The sequence below is a fragment of the Heteronotia binoei genome, chromosome 5, assembly GCF_032191835.1.
Source record: "Heteronotia binoei isolate CCM8104 ecotype False Entrance Well chromosome 5, APGP_CSIRO_Hbin_v1, whole genome shotgun sequence".
Classification (NCBI taxonomy): domain Eukaryota; kingdom Metazoa; phylum Chordata; class Lepidosauria; order Squamata; family Gekkonidae; genus Heteronotia; species Heteronotia binoei.
Genome location: NC_083227.1, coordinates 23711105 through 23734274, shown reverse-complemented (window position 1 = coordinate 23734274; position 23170 = coordinate 23711105). Strand labels below are relative to the sequence as shown.

At 47.2% G+C, this 23170-nt stretch overlaps 1 protein-coding gene across 1 annotated transcript in view; it reads right to left on the bottom strand.

Moving 5' to 3' along the window:
- The window catches only part of LOC132571151 (zinc finger protein 585A-like), a 28088-nt gene extending 10888 nt beyond the window's left edge, over nucleotides 1-17200 (bottom strand). The window contains exons 1-7 of the mRNA XM_060237826.1: nucleotides 17088-17200; nucleotides 15276-15376; nucleotides 11362-11563; nucleotides 7858-8002; nucleotides 4670-5088; nucleotides 1979-2078; nucleotides 499-603 (exon numbers count right to left, since the gene is read on the bottom strand). Of these exons, the coding sequence (XP_060093809.1) occupies nucleotides 499-603; nucleotides 1979-2078; nucleotides 4670-5088; nucleotides 7858-8002; nucleotides 11362-11563; nucleotides 15276-15346 (1042 nt within the window). The 5' untranslated portion in view covers nucleotides 15347-15376; nucleotides 17088-17200. The remainder of the gene's footprint in view (nucleotides 1-498; nucleotides 604-1978; nucleotides 2079-4669; nucleotides 5089-7857; nucleotides 8003-11361; nucleotides 11564-15275; nucleotides 15377-17087) is intronic.
- Nucleotides 17201-23170: the final 5970 nt, after the last annotated feature.

Here is a 23170-nt window from a genome sequence, read left to right as displayed (position 1 = left end):
TAAGGGCACAAATAACAACAAAAAAAGCCAACAGTATTTTAAGAAATGGAATAAAAATGGATCTCCCTTGGCACCTTTCCTCAACTTTGGAAAGGAAAAGAGCCTGAGAAACAGCAGCTTTAACAATTTTAGAGATATTTCAGAGAGCCAGTTTGGTATAGAGGTTAAGAGTGCGGACTCCAGTCTGGGAGAACCAGGTTTGATTCTTCACTCCTCTATATGCAGCCAGTTGTGTGATGGGGGGGGGGGGGTCAGAAACAGTTTCTCAAAGCTGTTCTCCGAGAGCTCTCTCAGCCCCATCTACCTCACAGGGTGTCTGTTATGGGGAGGAAAAGGGAAAGGAGACTGTAAGTGGCTCTGAGTGAAGGCTGGGGTATAAATCCAATCCCTTCTTCATCATGGCTGAAAATTCAAATTGGAGGCTGTTTTTTAGCTCAGCCCTGATGCTATGCTAGTTCCTTTCTCCCTTTCTATACCTATCCATTAACAGGTACCCACTCTCAATAGTCACGGAGGAAGCAATCTCCTGGGACATTTCTTCTTCGGACATGGGGACTTCCAGGTGAGTGTCCTCTGCTGTGGTCTCTCTCAAGCTCCTGTCACCTGAAGGACAGAGAAAAAGACCCCTGAGGAGAAGTTCTGTCCCTCTTCCAGAAAGGAAGGAAACATCACAAAAGCCACCAAGGAAAGAGGAACCCTTCCAGGGCCTACTGACACTAGGCCAAAAAGACCCACAATCCCTGTCAGTGCAGAAGGAAGGGGTGACAGCATTTTGGGCTTCTGTGTTCTTGTGACTGGAAAGCTGAGGAAAAAGCATCTGTGAAGTAAAACCGTTTCCATGATTTCTTGTGGGACTGAAATTTGTTAATTCTGTCACAAATGTATTAAATATGCCTGTTTTCAGGTTTGCGATGCAAAACATTGTCTCACATACATGAAACAGAATTTCCTGCCACTTCCCTGGCCTTTGACCCCAGTTTGGAAATCTATAGGTTACAGAAAAACTTCTACATTTGGCAGTAAAGAACTTTTCTACTGCCACCCTGGAAAGGCTACTTGCCAGATTATAAAAGAGATTTTTGCTGCATTGTATATTAATTTCAGCAGGCATTTATAAAGGATCATTACTCCCATTTTTGGGCTTCAGAGCTCTGAAGAAGATCTAATATTTGAAATGGGTATATATCTGGAACCCTGTCCCATTGTAAATTTCAACTGGCTTTGGAGAAACTGTGGATGCCTATTCCTGTGTGGATTTCAACTGACTTTGCAGAGATCGTGGGTTCTCTTGTCAATTTCAACTGGCTGCGGAGAGACTGTGGGTTCCACACTGTCAATTTCAGCCGCAGATAGAGAGTCTGCAGGTCTCTTTCAAAGGACATTACCTGTCAAGAGCAAGATAAGAATAATTCTGACTCCTCTAGCACACAGTTGTTTCAGCTCCCATTGGGGAGATGGAGAGATGTTTCTAACTGGTATTTTTGCACAAGGGCAAGACACAAATATTGAAGATTAGTCAAGTATGTTCATTGGCGTTTGCAATTTGTGGTGTGAAAGATATTCTTTAACATTACAGTGTTCAGACATTATCCTCCAATGCTTAAATATTTTGTAAACTTTCTAAACCGTTGGCTTGCTGATAATTTTTGACAATTAGTGTACACAGTGTTTTTGCATCTATTTTCATTGTTTGGCTTAAAGATTGCCAGGGCTTTGTTAGGGATGTTCACCCACCAGTTCAGGCATCTCAAAGCCATCATGGATGCTTTTATAGGCAGAGAGAAGCGCTGTTATTCAGCGTATTAATTCAGGTCCATTTCTCATAAATGGAAGCAGGAGCCAAGACGCTTCCTCGTGCAAGACTAGAGGACTGCATATGCAACCCCCCAAACTTCAGGTCATTGCAAGGAACAGACTCAAGAAACGTGTCCTAGGAACTGCACAGTGTCCTGTTAAAGGAGGTGCAAAAAATTCCTACCCAGTGAGGTGGCATTTCGGGCCTCCTTCTGTGGGGTATCCTTGAACTGAAGCTTATGCCAGGTGCCCAATGGAGTCTTCTCAGCTGGTGGCCTCTGCACCTGAAATGACAGAGAGGGTGAAAGAAAGAGGAGGATGGCAGTACAGAGGAGGGGGCTGGATTTCACTTCTCTGACCTGTGACTCCGCTGGCAGGCTGGCTGCTGTCGATGGGGAAGGAGAACTATCAGTGGGTTTCCTCTCTGTTCTTATAAGAACATAAGAGAAGCCATGTTGGATCAGACCAATGGTCCATTCAGTCCAACATTCTGCGTCACACAGTGGCCAAAACCCACGTGTCCTCAAGAGGTCCGCCAGTGGGGCCAGAACTCCAGAAACCCTCCCACTGCGCGCCTCGCAGTCTCACTAGATCGCTTCTATATGCGGTTTATGGCTACCCCAGCCCCTCTTCCACCTCAGTTCTTCCTCTTCAATTTTACCTCACGACTATGAAACGCAAGGGGTGGGTGTAATATGGATTTCTCAATACTAGTCTCTTCGGGGTTTTTCTTTTGCTTTCAGATGGATATAAACTTAGTTGGTAGGGAACCACAGCAGTTTTGATAGTTTTCCCAATATACTGGCACCAGAGAACTTTAAAGTAAACCACAGAAATTTATTAACATACACCGTCTTCAACTGGGGAATGGGAAATATATACATGGGCTCTATTATATCTCAAGCAGTTAACAGTTTCTTCGTAGTTCAGGCTTTATAATATCAAGTTCGCTTAGGTCTTTCAGGTTTCACAGATCATACAGATTCCACTCTCCAACACTATTCTAGGTTGGCCTCTTGGGTATAATGTGCCAAGTCCCTTAAGTCGACTGGTGTCTCTTCTCCCAGCCCCTCAGACTTCTAGACCCACATCTTTCCCTCAACCACCTCTTTAGCTCTTAAGAGAAGTGTCTCTGTGTCTGTGACCTCTCAGGTCTTTTACTGTGACTCTTCTCTAGTCACACACAGCCCCTTGGCTGTCTTTATGGAGTGAACAGTGAACTTTGCTTCTCTCGAAGACTCTCCTCAGCTCCTGTCTCAGCTCTTTCTCAGACCAACCGCTCTCTTCAGCAGTCTCCCTCAGACTCTGTCTGACACTCACTGCCCTCAGCCGTTAGCTGTCAATCACCTCTGAGAGTTCCTCTGAGAACTCTCTGAGAGCACTCTGGCCCCCACCCTCAGATCACCTGACGCAGGCTCTATGCGTCCTTAGTTTTCTCGTTAACCCTTTCATTACTGTCACCCCCCACAAAAAAGAATATAAAGCATCACTTCACCAGATAGAGTGTTCCCTCTATACCTTGTGGCTAAGAGCCACTCATGAATTTCTACTCCATATGTTCATCCAATCCCCTCTTGAAGCTGTTTCTTCTTGTAGCTGCCACCACTTCTTGCAACAGTGAATTCCACACGTTCATTACTCTTTGGGTGGAGAAGTATTTCCATTTATCTGTTCTATCGCTACTGCTCCTTAATTTCATAGAGTACCCACAAGTCCTTGTATTTTGACAAAGGAAGAAAAGCACTTCTTTCTCTACCTTCTCTGTACCATGCATAATTTTGGAAACCTCTGCAATGCCACATCTCAAGCTAAAAAGCACTAAACTCTTTAAGCTTCCTTCATAGGGAAGGGCCTAATTTCCAGGAAACTCTGAGCAAGCAGTGCTTTAGGATAATGATTCTAGAACTTGGCTCTGGGAGAAAATAAAGTACTTAAAAGACTTCCATAGTACCACCCATAGAGGCAGCTGTTGATGGCATGAGTTACTCCTTCCGATCAGCTTCTGCTGAGGATTAACTTGGCTCATCCTGCAGCATGATCCACTAAAGTCAAAGGTCACATCTGATGCAGAGGTGCAGCAGAAATACTTGACCTCTGAGGAGGCTGCCCATTGCAACTCTGCATAAGTTGCTGTTCTGATCTCACCTCCAGAAAAATATGGGCCATTGACTTTTTCTAAGGGCAGAAAATTCTTCCCCTTGTAACATCTAAACCCTTTAGTCGGAGCAAGAATGAAATGAAAATCTGGAAATAAAGTCTGCCATCATCGCAACAGGGTCTTTTTCAGGAGTGGCCCCCTAAGCTGCACAACTCCCTTCCCTTCACAGGTATGACTGGCATATCTCCTTCTGGAAGGGAATGAAGACCCAACAACTTGATGAGCCTCGTTTCACTTGATCTCACCTGACAATTTTGAAGCTTTGACACCATTTCTTCCCACTGCTTTGCTTTAATTTAATAAACGCACGTTATATTCTTTTTTAAATTAATGGCCACTCTACATTTGTATTTTTAAATTCTTGCCTCACTGTTCCTGTGAACTGTTATGACTGCAAAACACACACAAATACTTTAAACAAACAGACAAGCAGCCGCTCAAGAAACATTGCTGGAAAGACCAGTGATCCTCGCGCCCGTGCCCAAAGACCTGAGCACCAGAAAACAGGGCTTTTAGTTTTGTAGCAGGAACTCCTTTGCATATGAGGCCGCACTCACCCCTGATGTAGCCAATCCTCCTGGAGCTTACAGGGCTCTTAGTACAGGGCTTACTGTAAGCTCCAGGAGGATTGGCTACACCAAGGGTGTGTGGCCTAATAACCAAAGGAGTTCCTGCTACAAAAAAAAAGAGACCCTGCCAGAAAGAAATGGTTCTCACCTCTCTTCCTAGCTGATTCCGCAGGAAATCCTCCGCCAGGGCCACTGCCTGGTCGCAGTTGGCGGGGTCTTCTCCTTGGACATAGCGCTGCATCTCCTGGGGCAGGGCGGCCATGAACTGCTCCAGGATCACCAGGTCCAACATCTGTAGCTTGGTGTGCTTCCCGGGCTTCAGCCATTGGTGGCAAAGCTCCCAGAGCCGTTTGCACAGTTCCAGTGGCCCACTGACCTCCTGGTAACAGAGCTGGCGGAAGCTCCGGCGCTCTTCGTCAGAGCTGACCACAGGCCCGTCTGGGAAATTTGGCTTCGTTCTTTCCCTACATTCTCTCTTCGGCCTAGTCGGGAGGAGGCGGAGGCCTTTGCCCGCTCCGGGGTCTGCAGGGCTTTGCTCCCGTGGAGACACCAAGTGAAGATCCAGGACTGAAGGGACAGAGACACAAACGCCAAGAGTCAGGGAAACACCCGGAGACTTTGGGGCGCAGGGTGGCTGCTAGTCGCTCTGCTGAAGTAGGAGCTGCCTATGCTTGAGGCGAGGCTTGCTGGGCCTTAACTCACAGCTCTGCCTCTGCAGGCCTGCTTAGCTACCTCCCTGCTTCCTCTAGGGTTGCCAGGTCCAGTTCAAGAAATATCTGGGGACTTTGGGGGTGGAGCCAGGAGCAAGGTCATGGCAAGCGTAATTGAACTCCAAATGGAGTTCTGGCTGTCACATTTAAAGGGACCGCATGCCTTTTAAATGCCTTCCCTCCACTGGAAATCATGAAGGATAGGGGTGCTTCCCTTTAGGGATCATAGAACTGGACCCCTTGGTCCAATCCTTTTGAAACTTGGAAGGGTGTTTTGAAGAGAGGCACCAGATGCCAAGCTGAAAATTTGGCGCCTTTACGTCAAAAACAGCCCCCTCCAGAGCCCCAGATCCCCACAGATCAATTCTCCATTACACTCTATGAGAATTGGTCTCCACAGGGAATAATGGAGTGCCCAGCAAACATTTCCCTCCACCCCCCTGGTTTCTGATAGCCCTGAAGTGGGGGGAGGGCTTCCAAACCAGGGGATCCCCTACCCCCACCTGCGGGCTGGCTGCCCTAGCTTCATCCCACCTTCTGCCTCTCTGCAATGTCAATGTTCTAGGGCCCACTGAATTGGGATAGAGACACACACTCCCCAATAGCCTCCCTTGGCCAGAGAGCTGCTTCTTCCCTTTCCCTTCCTTCCAGTCAGAGGTCTGGATCCAAGAATCCTTTCCGCCAGTATAAGGAGCCTTCCTCGAAGAGCCGCTTGATCCAGAGTAGGGTTCTTAACCTGGGGTCATACGCGTGAAGCTGCCCGAGACTGAATTAGACTTTTGATCCGTCCAGATCATGATTGCCTACTCAGGCTGGCAGCGGCTCTCCAGGGTCTCAGGTGGAGGTCTCTCACATTGGGTAGTGTTTTCTTTTTTTGGTATTTTTGCATTTTTATGTGTGCGTGCGCACCTGGAAGATGAAGAGATTAAGATATTGGATTTATATCCCGCCCTATATTCTGAATCTCAGAGCGGTCACAATCTCCTTTACCTCCCCGCCCCCCACAAAAGACACCCTGTGAGATAGGTGGGGCTGAGAGAGCTCTCACAGCAACTGCCCTTTCAAGGACAACTCCTATGAGAGAGAGCTATGGCTGACCCAAGGCCATTCCAGCAGGTGCAAGTGGAGAAGTGGGGAATCAAACCTGGTTCTCCCAGATTAGAGTCTGCGCACTTAACCACTACACCAACTGGTGTAACCACTACACTAAACAGAAATGGTCATCTCTGGTGACTGACCCTGTCTGGGGGCCTGGAGGATATTGAGGGAGCTGGCTGAATAAAGCCTGCCCCTGTCCTCCTGACTGCTGGTATTCCAAGGAGGTCTCCCATCCATGCACTTGCCAGGGTCAACCCTGGTTAGCTTCCAAGATCTGACCAGATTGGGCTTGCCTGGGTTATCCAGGTCGGAGCACATTGTGTGGTCTTTTCAACTAGAGAGGCTGGGGACTGAACCTGGGACCTTCTGCATGCCAAGCAGAAGCTCTTCCACTGACCCACACAGCCTTGCACATGAAAGCTCATACCCCGAATTAAACTTTGTTGGTCTTACAGGTGCCACTGGACCCAAACTTTGCTTTCCCCCCTCTGATTTCCTTCCTGTTACTTGGAAAATTGTCCTTGTGAAAAATACTTCTCATTACCCATCTTGATCTTATTCTGAATGACTTTATTACGGTGGTGTTGCACTCCAAACGAATGTAGCAGGGCGTAGGATGCTATTATACATGTTCGGATAATGCAGAATCACTACCACCACCACCCTCATCCTCATCAGGGGTCATTTTGTAGAAAAATAGGTGGTGGAGCTCATTAGCATATCCCCCCCCGCCAAAAACAACCCGATGCAAGAAAGGAGATCTCTGGGCAAGTGAGGTCTGCTTGGGCTGGCTAGAGATCCAGCCAGCCCAAGCAGGCCTCGCTCACCTGCGGCTCTCTTGGGCTGCCCCCTCCCCAGACAAAAGGCCAGCAAGCCAGCCACCACCCAAAATCACATAAGAAGTGAAGAAAGGGTGCTGTGGGCTTCTCCAGGGGTTAATGAAGGCTGATGGGGGCGTGGCAAAGCCCCTGGTAGCTGGCTGGCTGCCCACTCTCCTCATCCAGGGATTGTTATGCAGCTGCACCTACTATTCAATGGACGAGGTAGGTGGGGAGGAAGAGGGGGAACCCACAGAAAGGTTCAGGAGCTCCTGCTGAATCCGAGGCATCATCATCATTATCACCTCGGTATGACATTGTTTCAGGAGTGGGGGTCCATAACCTTCAACAGATTCTCTCTTTTTTTCTAATTTTTTTGTGTGTATGCATGTGTGTGCACCTGGAAGTCACGGCAATAATCCTGGTGAGTGACCTCTATTGGGGGCATGGAAGACGTCCAAGGAGGTGGCTGAACAAAGCCCGCCCCTGCCCTCCCGCCTCTGGTATTCTGAGGAGGTGCCATGTGAAGGTTCTGCTACTTGTTTCATTCATTTACTGAAAACATTTCTTTTTGCTGCCTTTCCACCCAATTCAGCGCCTCCCCAGTGGTGAACCATCAAAATATTATAACACGGTTTTAAATGTTTACACACTGATCCACGACCGGTATTCTCGAAGACTTCAATTTAAATTTCGACACGCTCACTTACCTGGGCTCACTGGGAGGGAATAGGAATGTTCCAGACCAACGACATCGCTCCCGGGAGATAGCACTTCTACACCAGCAGGCTTGGGCTTCGTCGGCTCAGGATCGGGGGGCTTTCGTCGGAGCAGGGGTCTTCTCTTTTTAGGGCCCTGCGGAGCAAAACACCATAGGTCAGCCATGACTTGGAACTGCTTTGATCAGGGCTTTTTTTTTTTGTAGCAGGAACTCCTTTGCATATTAGGCCACACACCCCTGATGTAGCCAATCCTCCTGGAGCTTACAGTAGGCCCTGTACGAAGAGCCCTGTAAGCTCCAGGAGGATTGGCTGCACCAGGGTGTGTGTGGCGTAATATGCAAAGACGTTCCTGCTAGAAAAAAAGCCTTGGCTTTAATCAAACTCACTGTGGTTAGTACGCTTGTTTGAACACAGGGTAAATCAAAAGAGAACCTGAAATCAGGGCTTGAAGTCGGTTTGGTTAGAGCCTCAAGTGAGGATCCGGGTGGCCTGTGCTCCAAACCTCCCTCAGGTTCTGGGAGCCTACTGGGTGACCTTGGGCTAGTCACAAACAGAGTCAGCCTAACCTGCCTCACAGGGTTGCTGTGAGGAAAAAGCGGAGGAGAGGAGGAGGATGTAAGCTGCTCTGGGTCCCGCCGGGGAGAACTGCGGGGTATAAATGAAGTAAACGAATCAACGAAATTATTAACTACAGTTAGCTACGGTTTCCTGTGATGTACAAACCTGAGCATCCCAGCTTAACCTTGGTTTATACTCCAGCACGCTGCAGACCTCCTGTATCGCCTCTCCCCATATAAGCCCCAAAGATCCTTACGCTCAGCTTCCCAACATCTGCTGACACCCCCCCCCCACCCCCGCCTTGCCTTGCCTCAACCAGGGCTGAGGCCTTTTCTGCCCTGGCCCCGGCCTGGTGGAATCAGCTCTCAGTAGAGATCCGGGCCCTACCTGAATTGTTATCTTTTCGTTGGGCCTGTAAGATGGAGCTGTTCTGCCAGGCTTTTGGTTGAGGCAGCGGGCGTCCATGATACATTTTAACTGGCCTCCTTTGCAGTGCTGCTGCATTGTTATGCTGCTACAGAGCTGTTGTACATCTTTCTGGCCTGTTACTGGATCAACTCCCACTGGAATTTAAGCGCCTCGATCGATTGACTTATACTCCTAATCAGTGTTCCCTCTAAGCTGAGTTAGTGTGAGCTAGCTCGCTGTTTTTTAGCCTCCAGCTCACAAATGTGTCTCTTAGCTCAGAAAAAAACGGCCCCAGAGCAAACTAATTTCTGCAGTAGCTCACAGCTTTAATGCCAGTAGCTCACAAAGTAGAATTTTTGCTCACTAGACTCCACAGCTTCGAGGGAGTATTGGTCCTAATGGTTTTAATTATTTATTGCTGAATTGTTTTGCGCCCCCTTGCCCAGATTGCCCGGAGGCATGGGCTGGGTTGCCACCAGTACGCTGATGACACCCAGCTCTATCTACTCATGGACGGCCGGCCCGACTGTGTCCCAGAAAACCTGGACCGGGCATTACAAGCCGTGGCTAGATGGCTCAGGCTGAGTAGGCTGAAACTAAATCCAGCGAAGACAGAGGTCCTTTGCTTGGGTCGCTGCGGTCGGGGGGGGGGGAATTCCTCTTCCAGCCCTTGACGGTGTGCCACTGACAATGGCGCACAGGGTCAGGAGCTTGGGGGTACTACTTGAGCCTGCCTTAACTATGGAGGCCCAGGTAGCAGCCACTGCTAAGTCCGCATTTTTTCATCTTAGGCGGGCGAGGCAGTTGGCTCCCTTCCTGGAGTGGGACGATCTAGCAACAGTGATCCATGCAATGGTCACCTCGAGGCTGGACTACTGTAATGCCCTCTACATGGGGCTGCCCCTGTGTCGAACCCGGAAGTTGCAGCTAGTGCAGAACGCCGCCGCTCGGCTGCTACTAGGGCTCCCTAGACGGGAGCACATTCAGCCGGGCCTTCGGGGACTGCACTGGCTGCCAATAATATACCGAGTCCGGTGCAAGGTGCTGGTTATTACCTTTAAAGCCCTATATGGCCTAGGACCTGCCTACCTTAGGGACCGTCTCTTCCCATATGTTCCCCAGAGAGTACTGCGTTCTGGCTCCGAAAATCTGCTCATAATCCCCGGGCCAAAGGAGGCCTGGTTGAAGTCAACCAGGGACAGGGCCTTCTCAATAACAGCCCCTTGCTGGTGGAACCAGCTACCGGAGGAGGTCAGGGCCCTGCGGGATATTGGACAATTCCGCAGGGCCTGTAAGACAGCCCTCTTCCGGTTGGCCTACAACTGACCGGCACCAAAACTACCAAAATACTGAAGGAAGTTGATAGATAGCGTAGTGCTGGATTGATGTACTGATTTTTAATGTATTTTAATGTTTTAATCTCTTAATTATATAAATTGTTATTGTATTTAAAATTTGAATTTTATTGTTAGAATCTCTGTGTTGTAAGCCGCTCTGAGCCCGCTTCGGTGGGGTAGGGCGGGATATAAATCAAATAAAATGAAATGAAAATGAAAAAATTGTTTAAATGGTTTTAAATGAATGAAGTGCTCCGCCCTGCGCCGATTCGCGAGAAAGGGCGGAACATAAATTAGCTAAGTAAAATAAAATTAAAAAATAAATGTATGGTGGGATACACCAGCTGGATCCCTTAAGGTTAAATAAATACAATCCTGAGGGCCAGCTTCTAAAAACCATCAATGTAAAACAGAAACATGAAAATAATGCAGAATTATCAAAAATGCACATATTCATTACAGGATGCTTTAAAACAGTTACAGGCCCCAACTGCAGCCTTATTACAAGATAAAATTGTACAACGTACACAAATGAAACCTAATGCAACGTAATGCGTTCTGGCCTAGCTGGCCTTCTTCAATGGTCAAGCATAGATAGTACACTTGCGAGCTTGATTCCCCACATGCAGCCAGCTGGGTGACCTTGGGTCGATCCCAGTTCTCTCAGAGCTGTCCTCTTAAGAGCAGTTCGCTTAGAGCTCTCTCTCAGCCCCACCTACCTCACGGGGTGTCTATGAGGGGAGAGGAAGAGAAGGAGATTGTAAGCTCCTCTGAGACTCTGAGTGAAAGGCGGGGTATAAATTCAATCTCCTCCTCCCCCTTCTTTTGCACCTACCCCTTCCCTCCCTCAACGGGGCTAAACTCTCACCAGAGGTTTGGAATTAAAAGCACCCCGTCAAGTCATATGGCCCTAAGAAGTGACTGACAGAGAGATTTAAGAACATAAGAGAAGCCATGTTGGATCAGGCCAAAGGCCCATCCAGTCCAGCACTCTGTGTCACACAGCAGCCAAAAAAACCCAGGTGCCATCAGGAGGTCCATCAGTGGGGCCAGGACACTAGAAGCCCTCCCACTGTTGCCCCTCCCAAGCACCAAGAATACAGAGCATAACTTGCCCCAGACAGAGAGTTCCAACAATATGCTGTGGCTAATAGCCACTGATGGACCTCTGCTTCATATGTTTATTTACCCTCTTTAGCCGCTCAGGTATGTTGAATACTGTTGGAACAGCATCGGGCTTTAGGTATCGCCTCCCGGAAGCCACATTCTCAAGGTAGTCCGTCTCCTGGAAGTGCTCCGAGCAGATGACGTGGTGGCGGGTGGGACAGAAGTTCTTCCTCCGAATGTTCCAGACCCACTTCTTCAACAGGTCTTTTCTCCCGAGAGGAAACCTGCAGCCATTTGGGAATGGACAACAGAGAGAGAGTCATTTCCTGTTTATACAAAAACGGGAATGGCACTGCATACAAATGGTGCGGCAGGGCCCGGTTCAGGATCCATCTCATTGTTTAATTTATCTAAAACATTTATTAGCTGGGTTTCTTCTATATGGAACTCAAGGGGGCTTACAATATAGAGAAAATACATTTAAAAAAACCAACATTTAAAATCGTAGTTCAGAATTGCTAGTAACGTAATCAGATGAAGTCAGTGCATCAGAATTAATTCATATTTTAATAGCCACAGCACGGCTAGTCATAGCCTCACACTGGGTAGATAAACACCCACCCACATTAGAAGCCGGGTATCAAAGGCTGTGGGAAACGTTCACATTATGCAAAATCGCTTATAATTCATATATATCTTCCGAACAATATGAAAGACATGTGGTGTCTGTTTGGTACCCCTCACTTCCTTTTCTTTCTGAAAATGACATCATTCCACAGAATCAATATTATAGAAAGTTAATTTATTTTTGATAGTCCTGTTGCTTATGTATGTTATGCAACCAATTGTTAAACATCGGTTAGTTTTATGTAACACGCAATGAAGGTCAGACTTTGAAGGACTGCATTAGATTAGATATAGCAATGCATCTATTTATGTTTCCCTTGGTTTTCCGTTTGATTTTTAAACGTAATACTGTTGGCAAAGATTTCAGGTTTTCACGGCTGGTAACATCATTAGGGTTTGTAGAATCTTTCGGGATCAAGTGCCGTGTTCTACTGGGGAAAGTTTTCCTTCCAGACGTTTCGTTCTCAGCTGCGGAGAACATCCTCAGTGGCATTGCAGCCGGAGCAGGCGCTCAGACCTTCTTGGCTGCTGTGCATTGAGTGGGGCCAGGGCTGCTGGAGAGCTGCTATTTGTAGGCTGGAGGGGTTGTGATGAAAGTGCAATTGGTTTGTGGATGTGCCCATTGTTTGGTGACAGTTTCCTTATCACTACCCATCCAGGAAGCCCCACCTTGCACAGCAGCCAAGAAGGTCTGAGCGCCTGCTCCGGCTGCAACGCCACTGAGGATGTTCTCCGCAGCTGAGAACGAAACGTCTGGAAGGAAAACTTTCTCCAGTAGAACACGGCACTTGATCCCGAAAGATTCTACAAACCCTAGTAATACTGTTGGATTAAAAATTATTTTAAAGATTAAAAAAAAAATCAGATGAGGTCCTAAATAAAACCATCTTTGACTGCCAGCTAAAGGTGTAAAGTGAGGGGATGAGAGACCCTGCTCCAAAAATTGTGGGGCTGCCACAGAAAAGGCCCTCTCTCGAGTACCCACCAGATGAACTTCTTTGATTGGTGGGACAGATGCGAGGACCTCTCTCTGCAATCAATTCCTGGGCAGGAACCCCTGGGAGAAGACGGTCCTTCAGATACCCTGAGCCTGAGCCATGGAGGGTTTTAAATATTTGTCTGTTTCTATTCTGCCTTTGCTCTCAGAGGGGCATGCACAGTTCTCCATCATTTTAATCCTCACAACAATCTTGTGAGGTAAGCTAGGTTAAAAGAGAATGACTGGCCACCACAGTCACCTAAGCAAGCTTCATGGCTGGGTGGGGATTTGAAAATCCCTCTCCCAAGCTCCACAGGTTTTGGCAGGGGAGCAATTCTAGCAGTAGAACCAGAAGTGAGGTCAAACATAAGAGAAGCCATGTTGGATCAGGCCAATGGCCCATCCCGTCCAACACTCTGTGTCACACAGTGGCCAAAAAAAACCCAGGTGCCATCAGGAGGTCCATCAGTAGTGTCCTTTAACACAGGACACTAGAAGCCCTCCCACTGTTGTCCGTCCCCCTGCCCCCCAAGCACCAAGAATACAGAGCATCACTGCCCCAGACAGAGAGTTCCAACAATACACTGTGGCTAATAGCCACTGATGGACCTCTGCTCCATATGTTGATCCAATTCCCTCTTGAAGCTGTCTATGCTTGCAGTCACCACCACCTCCTGTGGCAGTGAATTCCATGTGTTCATCACCATTTGAATGAAGAAGTACTTCCTTCTACCAGTTCTAACCCAACTCCTAAGGTCTGGTTTTCCCAAGCAGCAAAGTGGTCACCCTTGGTCTGGCCTGCACCACTCTAAACTACAGGTATGAGTGAATGCTTCTTCCATGTTTGGGTTTGCCAGTGCCACACAAATGTGTGATGTCACTTCTGAACCAGACAGTGACATTGCTGCACCAAGGTGATGCTCAAGGATTTGGTCGAAACTCTATGGTTAAACTGGTGAGTCACCTCTGCCATGTCCCCCCTGTTATTGTGTGAAGCAGCAGTGGGGAATGTGCCTGACATCCCAGGTTAATGAGGTCTGAACTTGCTGAGACTGAGGGGAAAAGATCTTGAGGTTGTAGTGGATAGCTCAATGAAAATGCTAACCCAGTGTTTGCTGCAGTGGTGGAAAAGACAAATTCTATGTTAGGGATAATTAGGAAAAGTTTTAAGAGTGCCTTAGCATTATGGCCTTTTAATATTTTAGCAACTTAAACTTAACTGCTTTTACTTTAGTATTTTAGCAATGTACTTAAGGTTGTAATTGTTGCTTTATAACCCACTTAACCCATTGTTTTGTATTTTTATCTGACCATTCTTTATTTCTGTTTGACCACTTTTTATGATACTATGTTTAACCCTTGTATTGTGACAGACAATGGCCACATACATTAAATCTGTATTCAGAGCCAGACTGCAAATATTGGTGTGGCCTCATTTGGAATACTGGTGTACAGTTCTGGTCACCGTATCTCAAAAAGGACATGGCGAGCTGGAAAATGTACAGAGGAGAGCAACCCAGATGCTTAGGGGGTTGGAGCACCATCCCTCTGAGGAAAGGCTGAAGAGTCTGGGACTTTTCAGTTTAGAAAAGAGATGACTAAAAAGGAGGGGGGGGGACATGATGGAGGCTTATAAAATTATGCACGGGGTGGCAAGAGCTGACAAAGAAAAATTGTTCTCCCTGTCCCACAAGACTGGAACTCGAGGGCATCCAATGAAGCTGATGGGCAATAGGTTCAATCAGAAGAGACAAAAGGAAATACTACTTTAACACAGAGTAGCGATTACAATGCGGCATTCACTGCCAGAGGAAGTAGTGATGACCATGGGAGTAAACAGCTTTAAAAGGGGGATTAGACAGATTCACGGAGGATAAGTCTATCAATGGCTACTAGCCATGGCAGACTGAGGAGAACCCCCACATTCAGAAGCACTAATCGTCCGAAACCCAGAGCCAGGAGGCAACAGCAGTGGAAGGCCTCAGTCTCTATGCCCCGTTTGTTGGCTGTCCAGACAAACTGGTTGGCCGCTGTGAGAGACAGGATGCTGGACTAGACACTACTGCTCTCATCCAGCAGAGCTCTTCTTATGTTCTTATTTAAGGCAGCTGTAGGGTATGAGGCTGGAGCAATGGCTGGTGCAAGCCACCTCAGGTCCTCAGAGAATGGCAGGGTACAAGTGTGAAAACAAACCAACAACAACAACAAAAAAATAAGACCCGCATGCCACCAAACAGACTAGCCAGAGAACCTTTTCCCCGATACGCTAGCTTTCTACATGAAATGGAGTTTATTTTTTGCCTTCTAATGTATTCCATTTAAGTCAAAGGGCTTCACAGAACCCTTGGGTCCTGATGTGAGACAGCTGTGGAGGGAATGTAAAGACTTACCTGTGGAATGAGATGTTATTGCCCAGTGAAAATTTATTGTTGCAGTTGATGGCGCAACAAGACTTCACCATGATGGCAAATGCACAGATCCACTCCAAGAACTGGGAAGGAGACAGGTAAAGAACCATTAAGTAGAGAGCAACTAACACAAAAACGACCCAGAAATCCATCAGTTAAACCTTTTCTTGCCAGAGAAATAAAATGATAGTGAGCAGTGAGCATAAAAGTCTCCCCCTCCTTTCCAATTTACAACATGTGGGTAACACGGCTAGCTTATTGCAAAGGAGTATTGTAACATTTAGTTATTATTTTCATTTCACTCTGACCCATTCTTCAAGAAGCTTGCAGCAACATTTGTCATCTTTTCTGCCCCTACCATGTTATCTGCACAACAATACTGCTGCGAGATAGGTTAGGTTGAGAGAATGACTGGCCAAAGAGCAACCAACCAGTGTCTACAGCTGAGGGAAATATTTGAACCAAGATCCAAAACTTTCATCACTATCCCACACTGGCTCTTATCCTGTGGACTTTGGAGCTCTTTTGCATATAAGTGTAAAATTATTATTATAGCAGCAGCAAATCTGGTTTTTTCGGGTGGCCTAAGGATGTAGCAAAGAGTCCCATGGCTTAGCTGCAGTACTGCAGTCAGAGCCCTCTGCTCACGACCTGAGTTCGATCCCAGAGGAAGTTGGTTCAGGTAGACAGCTCCAGGTCAGCCTTCCATCCTTCCGAGGTCGGGAAAATGAGGACCCAGATTGCTGGGGGGAAAGTGTAGTTGACTGGGGAAGGCAATGGCAAACCACCCCGTAAAAAGTCTGCCGTGAAAACATTGTGAAAGCAACGTCACCCCAGAGTCAAAAACGACTGGTACTTGCACAGGGGACTACCTTTAAGGATGTAGCAAGCACAAATTCAATAATGGGAAACCCTTTATTTATATCTTAAAGTGATTTACACTCAGAAAACCTGCTTAAGGTACCGGTACTTCATATATTGTGTTAGAACAAAGCTGGAGTCCAGTGGCACTTCCAAGACTAACAAAGTTTAATTCTGGGTATAAGCTTTCAAGTGCATACACACTTCTGCTTCTTAAGAAATGTGCATGCACATAAAAACATATACCTAGAATTTAACTCTGTTGGACTTAAAGGTGCCATTGAACTCCAACTTTGTTATTTAATCCATTCATACCCCACTTTTCTCCCCAATGGGGCCCCAAAGTGGCTGACACAGTTCTCCTCTTCTCCATTTTATCCTCACAACAATTCTGTAAAGCAGGTTAGGCTGAGAGAATGTGACTGGCCCAAACTCACCCAGCAAGTTTCTGTGAAACGTGGGGATTCGAACCTGAGTCTTCAGGGTCCTAGGTCTGACACTTAATCACTATCCCACACTGGCTCTATATCAATATAGACAAGAAAACATCCAACCAACACCATAGAACGATCCACATTAACACAATTAAATTAAAATTTCATTTAAAAATTGAATTTCTATCCTGGAGACGAGGGTTGCCAACTGACCAGGAAAATTAAGGTTGCTTGGCCTGCTCCTGAGCTTTGACCTGCAGATAGTAGGGGTGGGGTAAGTTTTTCTCTGCTTTGATTCCCCCACCTTGATCAAAGCACACAGAAGCAAAGAAGGATCTGGAAAGTTGGCAACCGCCCCCTCCCACGCACAGTCGAGTTCTGGCCAGTCCTGGCTCACAGCTCAGGGCCTTCACCAGGAGAGCAAATTAATTCCTAGACCCTTCCCCTCTCGCACCAAGAATTTCACCTGTCCTTCCTCCTTCCCCTCCAAACTGCTCACCTTCTGCACTTCTCATGGGCTTCTTCCTCCACGCACCAGCCTACGGTTGGCTCTCCCGAAGCAAAGCGACTTCCCTCTTTGCCCGAACGGAACAGGAAGTGACGCTCCCTCTTCGGTTCCCCCCTCGCCACCGTGCCCTGCCTCTCTAGGAAATCAAAACTCGCTTGTTATCTTAACTATTGAAGCCTCTTCACCTAGAATGAAATATTTGGGGGTGGCCCTGGAAGCAAGTGCAAACAAAATGCACTTGCATAACAAATTCCGTTGCTCGGGGTAGGAAAGATGGGGATGGAAGAAATATTTTATGCAGGGAAGAAATAGAGAATTCTACAGTTCAGACCCGTGTTCCGTCTAAGCTGTGTTAGCGTGAGCTAGCTCACAGATTTTTAGCCTCCAGCTCACAGATTTTTGTCTTCGCTCAGGAAGGATGGCCCCAGAGCACACTAATTGATGCAGTAGCTCACAACTTTAATGCCTACAGCTCACTTAGAATTTTTGCTCACAAGACCCTGCAGCTTAGAGGGAACATTGGTTCAGAAGTTATGTGGGGGGCTGCGTTAGGGAATCCGGGAGAATAATTTTCTGGGCGGTGGCATGCAAGGGATGCCAGCCTCCAGGCGGGACCTGGGGATCCCTTGGAATTACAGCTCATCTCTAGACTACAGAGATCAGCTCCCCTGGAGAAGATGGATGCTTTGGAGAAGATGGATGCTCTGGCATTGCACCCCACTGAGGTCCCTGTCCTTCCCAGGCTCCACATCCAAATCTCCAGGAATTTCGCATCCTGGAGCTGGCAACCCTCCCCCCCATCCCCCACCAGCGGCCGGGGTGGGGTGGGGTGAATCTGGCAGCTGTAAGTTCCATCACAACAATGCACACTTTCTTTGGGAAGTCAGCGGTCACATTCAATGGGACGGGGTTACTTTTGTCTCAACATAAGATCAAACTCTTTTTTAAAGAAAAATGCACATTTTTAAAAACATCTCATTTTTGCACAGCTTGAGAGCAGACTTCTGGATTTTTAAAATCATGTTGTTTATACTATTTTATTATAATATTGTACTATTTTTCTCCAGAGGGGCTACATCTTTGGTGAGTAAATAATTAACAGCATTAAACTGGGTGGGAAATTCGTCTTTGTAAACACGGGTGAGATCCGGCGATGAATATTCCTTCTGTCCCCCCTCCAGACTCACACTTTACAATTTTCGCATTGTAGAGGCTGGAAAAAGACCAAGCGCTGCCTATTCCACACTTCCGGCTTCTGGAGGGGGGAGGGATGGGCGCCATGTGTGGGGGCACAAGCATCAAACCTGAGAAACATGCTCTCTTCTCTTTCCACCCAACCAAAGCCTATGTAGGGCCTTGCCATGTTTTTGTTAGAATTACAGCCTCATCCTACCCTTCCCCATGGGACAAAGTGAAGACCAGTGAATGCAATCTAAGCTCATGTATTTATTCTAAATGGTTGCCAATCTCCAGGTGGGGTCTGGATATTTCCCAAAATTATGACTGGGTTCCATATAGGATTGTCAGCTCCAGGTTGGGAAATATCTGGAGATTTAAGGGAGATGTGGAGCCTGAGGATGGCACAATTTGAGAAGGGAAGGGACTTCAGCCGGGTATAATGCCACAGAGTCCACCTTCCAAAGTGGCCATTTTCTCCAGGTGAACTGATGAAACCCGGAAATTAATTGGAATAGCATATCTCCAGCCACCATCTGGGAGGCTGGCAAACCTAACTCCATAGTGCTCCCCCTGGAGAAAAATAGTTCCTTTGAAGGGTTGACTGTGAGGTATTATGCCCTGCTGCGGTTCTTCCCCTCTCAACGCCCCCCCCCCCCTTTCATGGGCAGCTCCCCCCAAAATGTCAAAGAGTTTTCCAGCCTGGACAGTCCTCTAGCCCTGCCCCCGATAAAAAAATTGAATGCTGAACAAAGCATCAGTGTTCTCCAAGGGAACTGATCTCTGTAGTCTCAAGATGAGCTGATTTGGTTTATTTGACTTACATTCCTCCCTCCCACATGGGTGGGCTCAGGGTGTGTCACAGCTGTAATTCCGGAGGCTGGCATCCCTATGCAGATGCCAGTATTGCAATGCCCGTGTAGATATATGGTGCAGCCTCATTTGGAATTTTTTTTTAAAAGGTAAAGGTAGTGCCCTGTGCAAGCACCAGGTCGTTGGCGACCCATGGGGTGTTGTCACGTCATGACATTTTGTTGTCACATCACGACATTTTCTTGGCAGAGTTTTTGTTATGGGGTGGTTTGCCACTGCCTTCCCCAGTCATCTATGCCCCTGCAAGCTGGGTACTCATTTTACCAACCTCGGAAGGATGGAAGGCTGAGTCAACCTTGGGCTGGCTACCTGAACCCAGTTCCCGGTGGGATCGAACTCAGGTTGTGAGCAGAGAGTTCAGACTGCACTACTGCACTTTATCACTCTGTGCCATGTGGCACTCAATTGGAATACTGTGCACCATTTCAGGCACTGTAGTCCAAAAGGACATGGCAGACCTGGAAAAAGTACAGAGGAGGACAGCCAAGATGATGTGGGGGTTGGAGCCTCTTCCCTATCAGGAATGGCTGAAGAATCAGGGATTTTTCAGTTTAGAAAAGAGATGACTAAGGGGGGGGGGAGAGATGTGATAGAGGTTTATAAAATGATGCATGGGTGGAGTGAGCTAACAAAAAGGAATTGTTCTCCCCTCCCGTAATACTAGAACTCAAGGGCAGTAGATTCAGGACAGACAAAAGGAAACACTTATTTACACAGGGAATGGTTACGTTCGGAATAAAACTTATTCAGAACTTATGTTCTGAATAAAACTTTGTTGGTCTTAAATAGAGAGCCAGTTTGGTGTTGTGGTTAAGTGTGTGGACTCTTATCTGGGAGAACCGGGTTTGATTCCCCACTCCTCCACTTGCAGCTGCTGGAACGGTCTTGGGTCAGCCATAGCTCTGGCAGAGGTTGTCCTTGAAAGGGCAGCTGCTGTGAGAGTCCTTTCAGCCCCACCCACCTCACAGGGTGTCTGTTGTGGGGGAGGGAGATAAAGGAGATTGTGAGTCGCTCTGAGACTCTGAGGGCGGGCTATAAATCCAATATCATCATCATCATCTTCTTCTGTGGAATTTGCTGCCAGAGGATTTAGTGATGGCTATGGGAATAAACAGTTTTAAAAGGGGATGAGATAGATTCATGGAGGTTGGGTCTATCAGTGGCTACTAATCATGGTGACTGGGAGGGGGGGGCATCCATATTCAGAGACAGTCAACCTCTGAATCTTGGAGCCAGGAGGTAACATCAGGGGAAGGCCTCACCCTCTATGCATATTGTTAGTCATCCAGAGGAACTGGCTGGCCACCAAGATAGATTCAGGTGGGTAGTCGTGTTGTTCTCAAGCAACAGAACAAAGATTCCGTCTGATTAAGTGTGTATGCACATGAAAGCGTACGTTCTGAATAAAACTTTGTTCGTCTTAAATGTGCCACTGGACTGCAACAGAACAAAGTTGGAGTCCAGTGGCATCTTTAATTTTTGTTGTTGTTCAGTCGCAGTCGAGTCCGACTCTTTGCGACCCCATGGACCAAGTCACGCCAGGCCCTCCTGTCTTCCACCATCCTCGAAGTCTGCTTAAATTCATGTTAGTTACATCAGTAACACTGTCCAGCCATCTCATCTTTTGCCGTCCCCTTCTTCTTTTGCCTTCTGTCTTTCCCAGCATCAGGATCTTCTCCAGGGAGTGCTCCCTTCTCATTTGATGGCCAAATTTGAGCTTCAGCATCTGACCTTCCAGGGAACAGTCAGGGTTGATTTCCCTTAGGACTGACTGATTTGATCTTCTGGCAGTCCAAGGAACTTTAATACTAACCCCAAATTAAACTATGTTGGTCCTTAAAGGTGCCACTGGACTCAAACGTTGTTCTGATTGGCCACTGGGTGAGACAGGATGCTGGACTAGATGGACTATAGCTCTGATCCAGCAGAACTCATCTTCTGTTCTTAGGCGTATTGCTGTTAAATTGCCGCTCAGTAACTTACCAGTCGTCTTGAGGGTTAATCTAACTGAGTGTCAATTCCTAGAGAGGCCTTGCTGGGAAGAAGGGAGGGTGCATCGCCAGAGGTGCTTCCTGCCAGCCCTGTCCCCTCCCCTGCGAAAGCGGCCTTTGAATTTCCAGTCATCTGCCTCAGAAGATCTTGCAAGAGATCTGGTAGGTTGACAGTGAATTGGGAGGCGAAGGAGGGGAGACAAGCTTGATGCAAACGATGGCCTGGAGAAGAAGACAAGCTCATGGAATTCAGATTCCGGAAAAATCAGTCCTATTTGTGAACACTGGCAGTCATAGGTTGCTGCAGAGGGCATTTAAGGATCTCTCACACTGTTTATTTTCTGTAAGCAGCAGCATTTTTAATAGAGCTGTTGTGGGCCGCTAGAGTGAACTGTTCTGACCCGCTGTCAAGTCAAATAAATAAATCTTTTATTTGCTATATTCCAGAAAGATCAAGATAGGTAGTTGTGTTAGTCAGTCGGTAGCAGTAGAAAAGAGCAAGTGTCCAGCGGCACCTTAAAAGATTAACAACACTGATAACAGGGTATAAGCTTTCTAGAGTATAACAAAATTTGTGGCAGGCATTTGTGTGTCCCTGCTCACGTCTTCAGATGCCTGCATATTTGAAGGGCCAAATTTGTGGCAGGGGATGAGCTTCTGTGAGTCACTGCTCATTTCCTCAGATAACTGCACAGAACATTGTGTGGCTCTCGAAGCCCCCACTGCCCCGTCAGCCAGTTTGAAGAAAGCATTTGTCTCTATAAATCACTTCGCCAAGCCAGCCAGCAGCTTGGAGAATGTATTTGAAGTTAAAGTTGCTTTCTTTCCACCTCTACCCTTCTGTTTCCCTCCCTCCCTTCCGGCTTTCCAACAGCTGAGGTTTATTCTATGTGGCTCTTACGTTAAGCAAGTTTGGCCATCCTTGGCACAGATGGTCCTTCAAATGTGCAGGTAGCTGAAGAAGTGAGCAGTGACTCATGATATCTCATCCCCTGCCACACATTTTATTAGTCTTTAAGGTGCTCCTGGACTCTTGCTCTTTTCTACTATATTTCAGGAATGTGGCTGCAATTGTAGCTTCTTGTGCATAAACTCTTGTGGATTTCTCAATGTGCTAGTGGATGAAATGCCGTAAAACTGTTTCGTTTGTGCTTTTGCTTCGTGTCGATAACTTGCTGACCTCTCTGAAAAATATATGACCTGTGTAATTGTCTTGTCCAGTGCCAGCTGGTTCACTAGTTGTGGTCCATCGCTGGCTAATAGCTGTGATGACTAAATGAAACCTCCACGTTCTGAGGCAGTAAACTTTTGAATACCACTGGAGGAGACACAATAATGGGGAAGCTTGTAGGCCTTCTAGGGCAGGGCTAGATCTGACATAAATGAGACCTTGTTGCACCAGGCCATGTCAGGCCGGGCCATGCATGTACCTATTTATGATTAGGTAGCAGAGACATAAACTGTATAAAGGACACAGACAAATTAAAGTAAAGGTTTTCTTTTTAAAAAACTTAAACATGCTTAAAACATTATCTCTGGTTGGTCTTAAAGGTAATTTCTTTTTACTTCTCCTGTGCAATCCAGGGAATTGGGCAAAGGAAGCTCTGGCTCTTTTCTTCTTTCCCCAGGGGACCCGGAGAGGGAGGAGCATCAGCCAATAGAAGGAAGAGAGGCTTGGCTCAGTAGCTCTGCTGTGCAATTCAGCAAGGCTGGCAGAACAAGCTGTGATGCAGAAGGAAGCAAGAGAGAGGGAGAAGGAAGCAGACGCTAGCCAGTTGCTCGAAGGCCTGATAGGAACCCTCCGGGGGCCTGATTTGGCCCCCGGGCCACATGTTTGACACCTGCCCGACGCCATGCTGCCTGTCATGAAAGAAGAACAGAGGCAGGGAGAGCCCATCTGTCTCTTGAAAATATGATGGTTTGTTGCTTATTCAATCTTAGGAGGACAAATAACTGTCTCTTCTGTTCCCAGTGTTTAACCTCATCCTTGGCATTTGTGTTGCTTCCTCAGAAAGAAATTTGCAGCCTGGACTC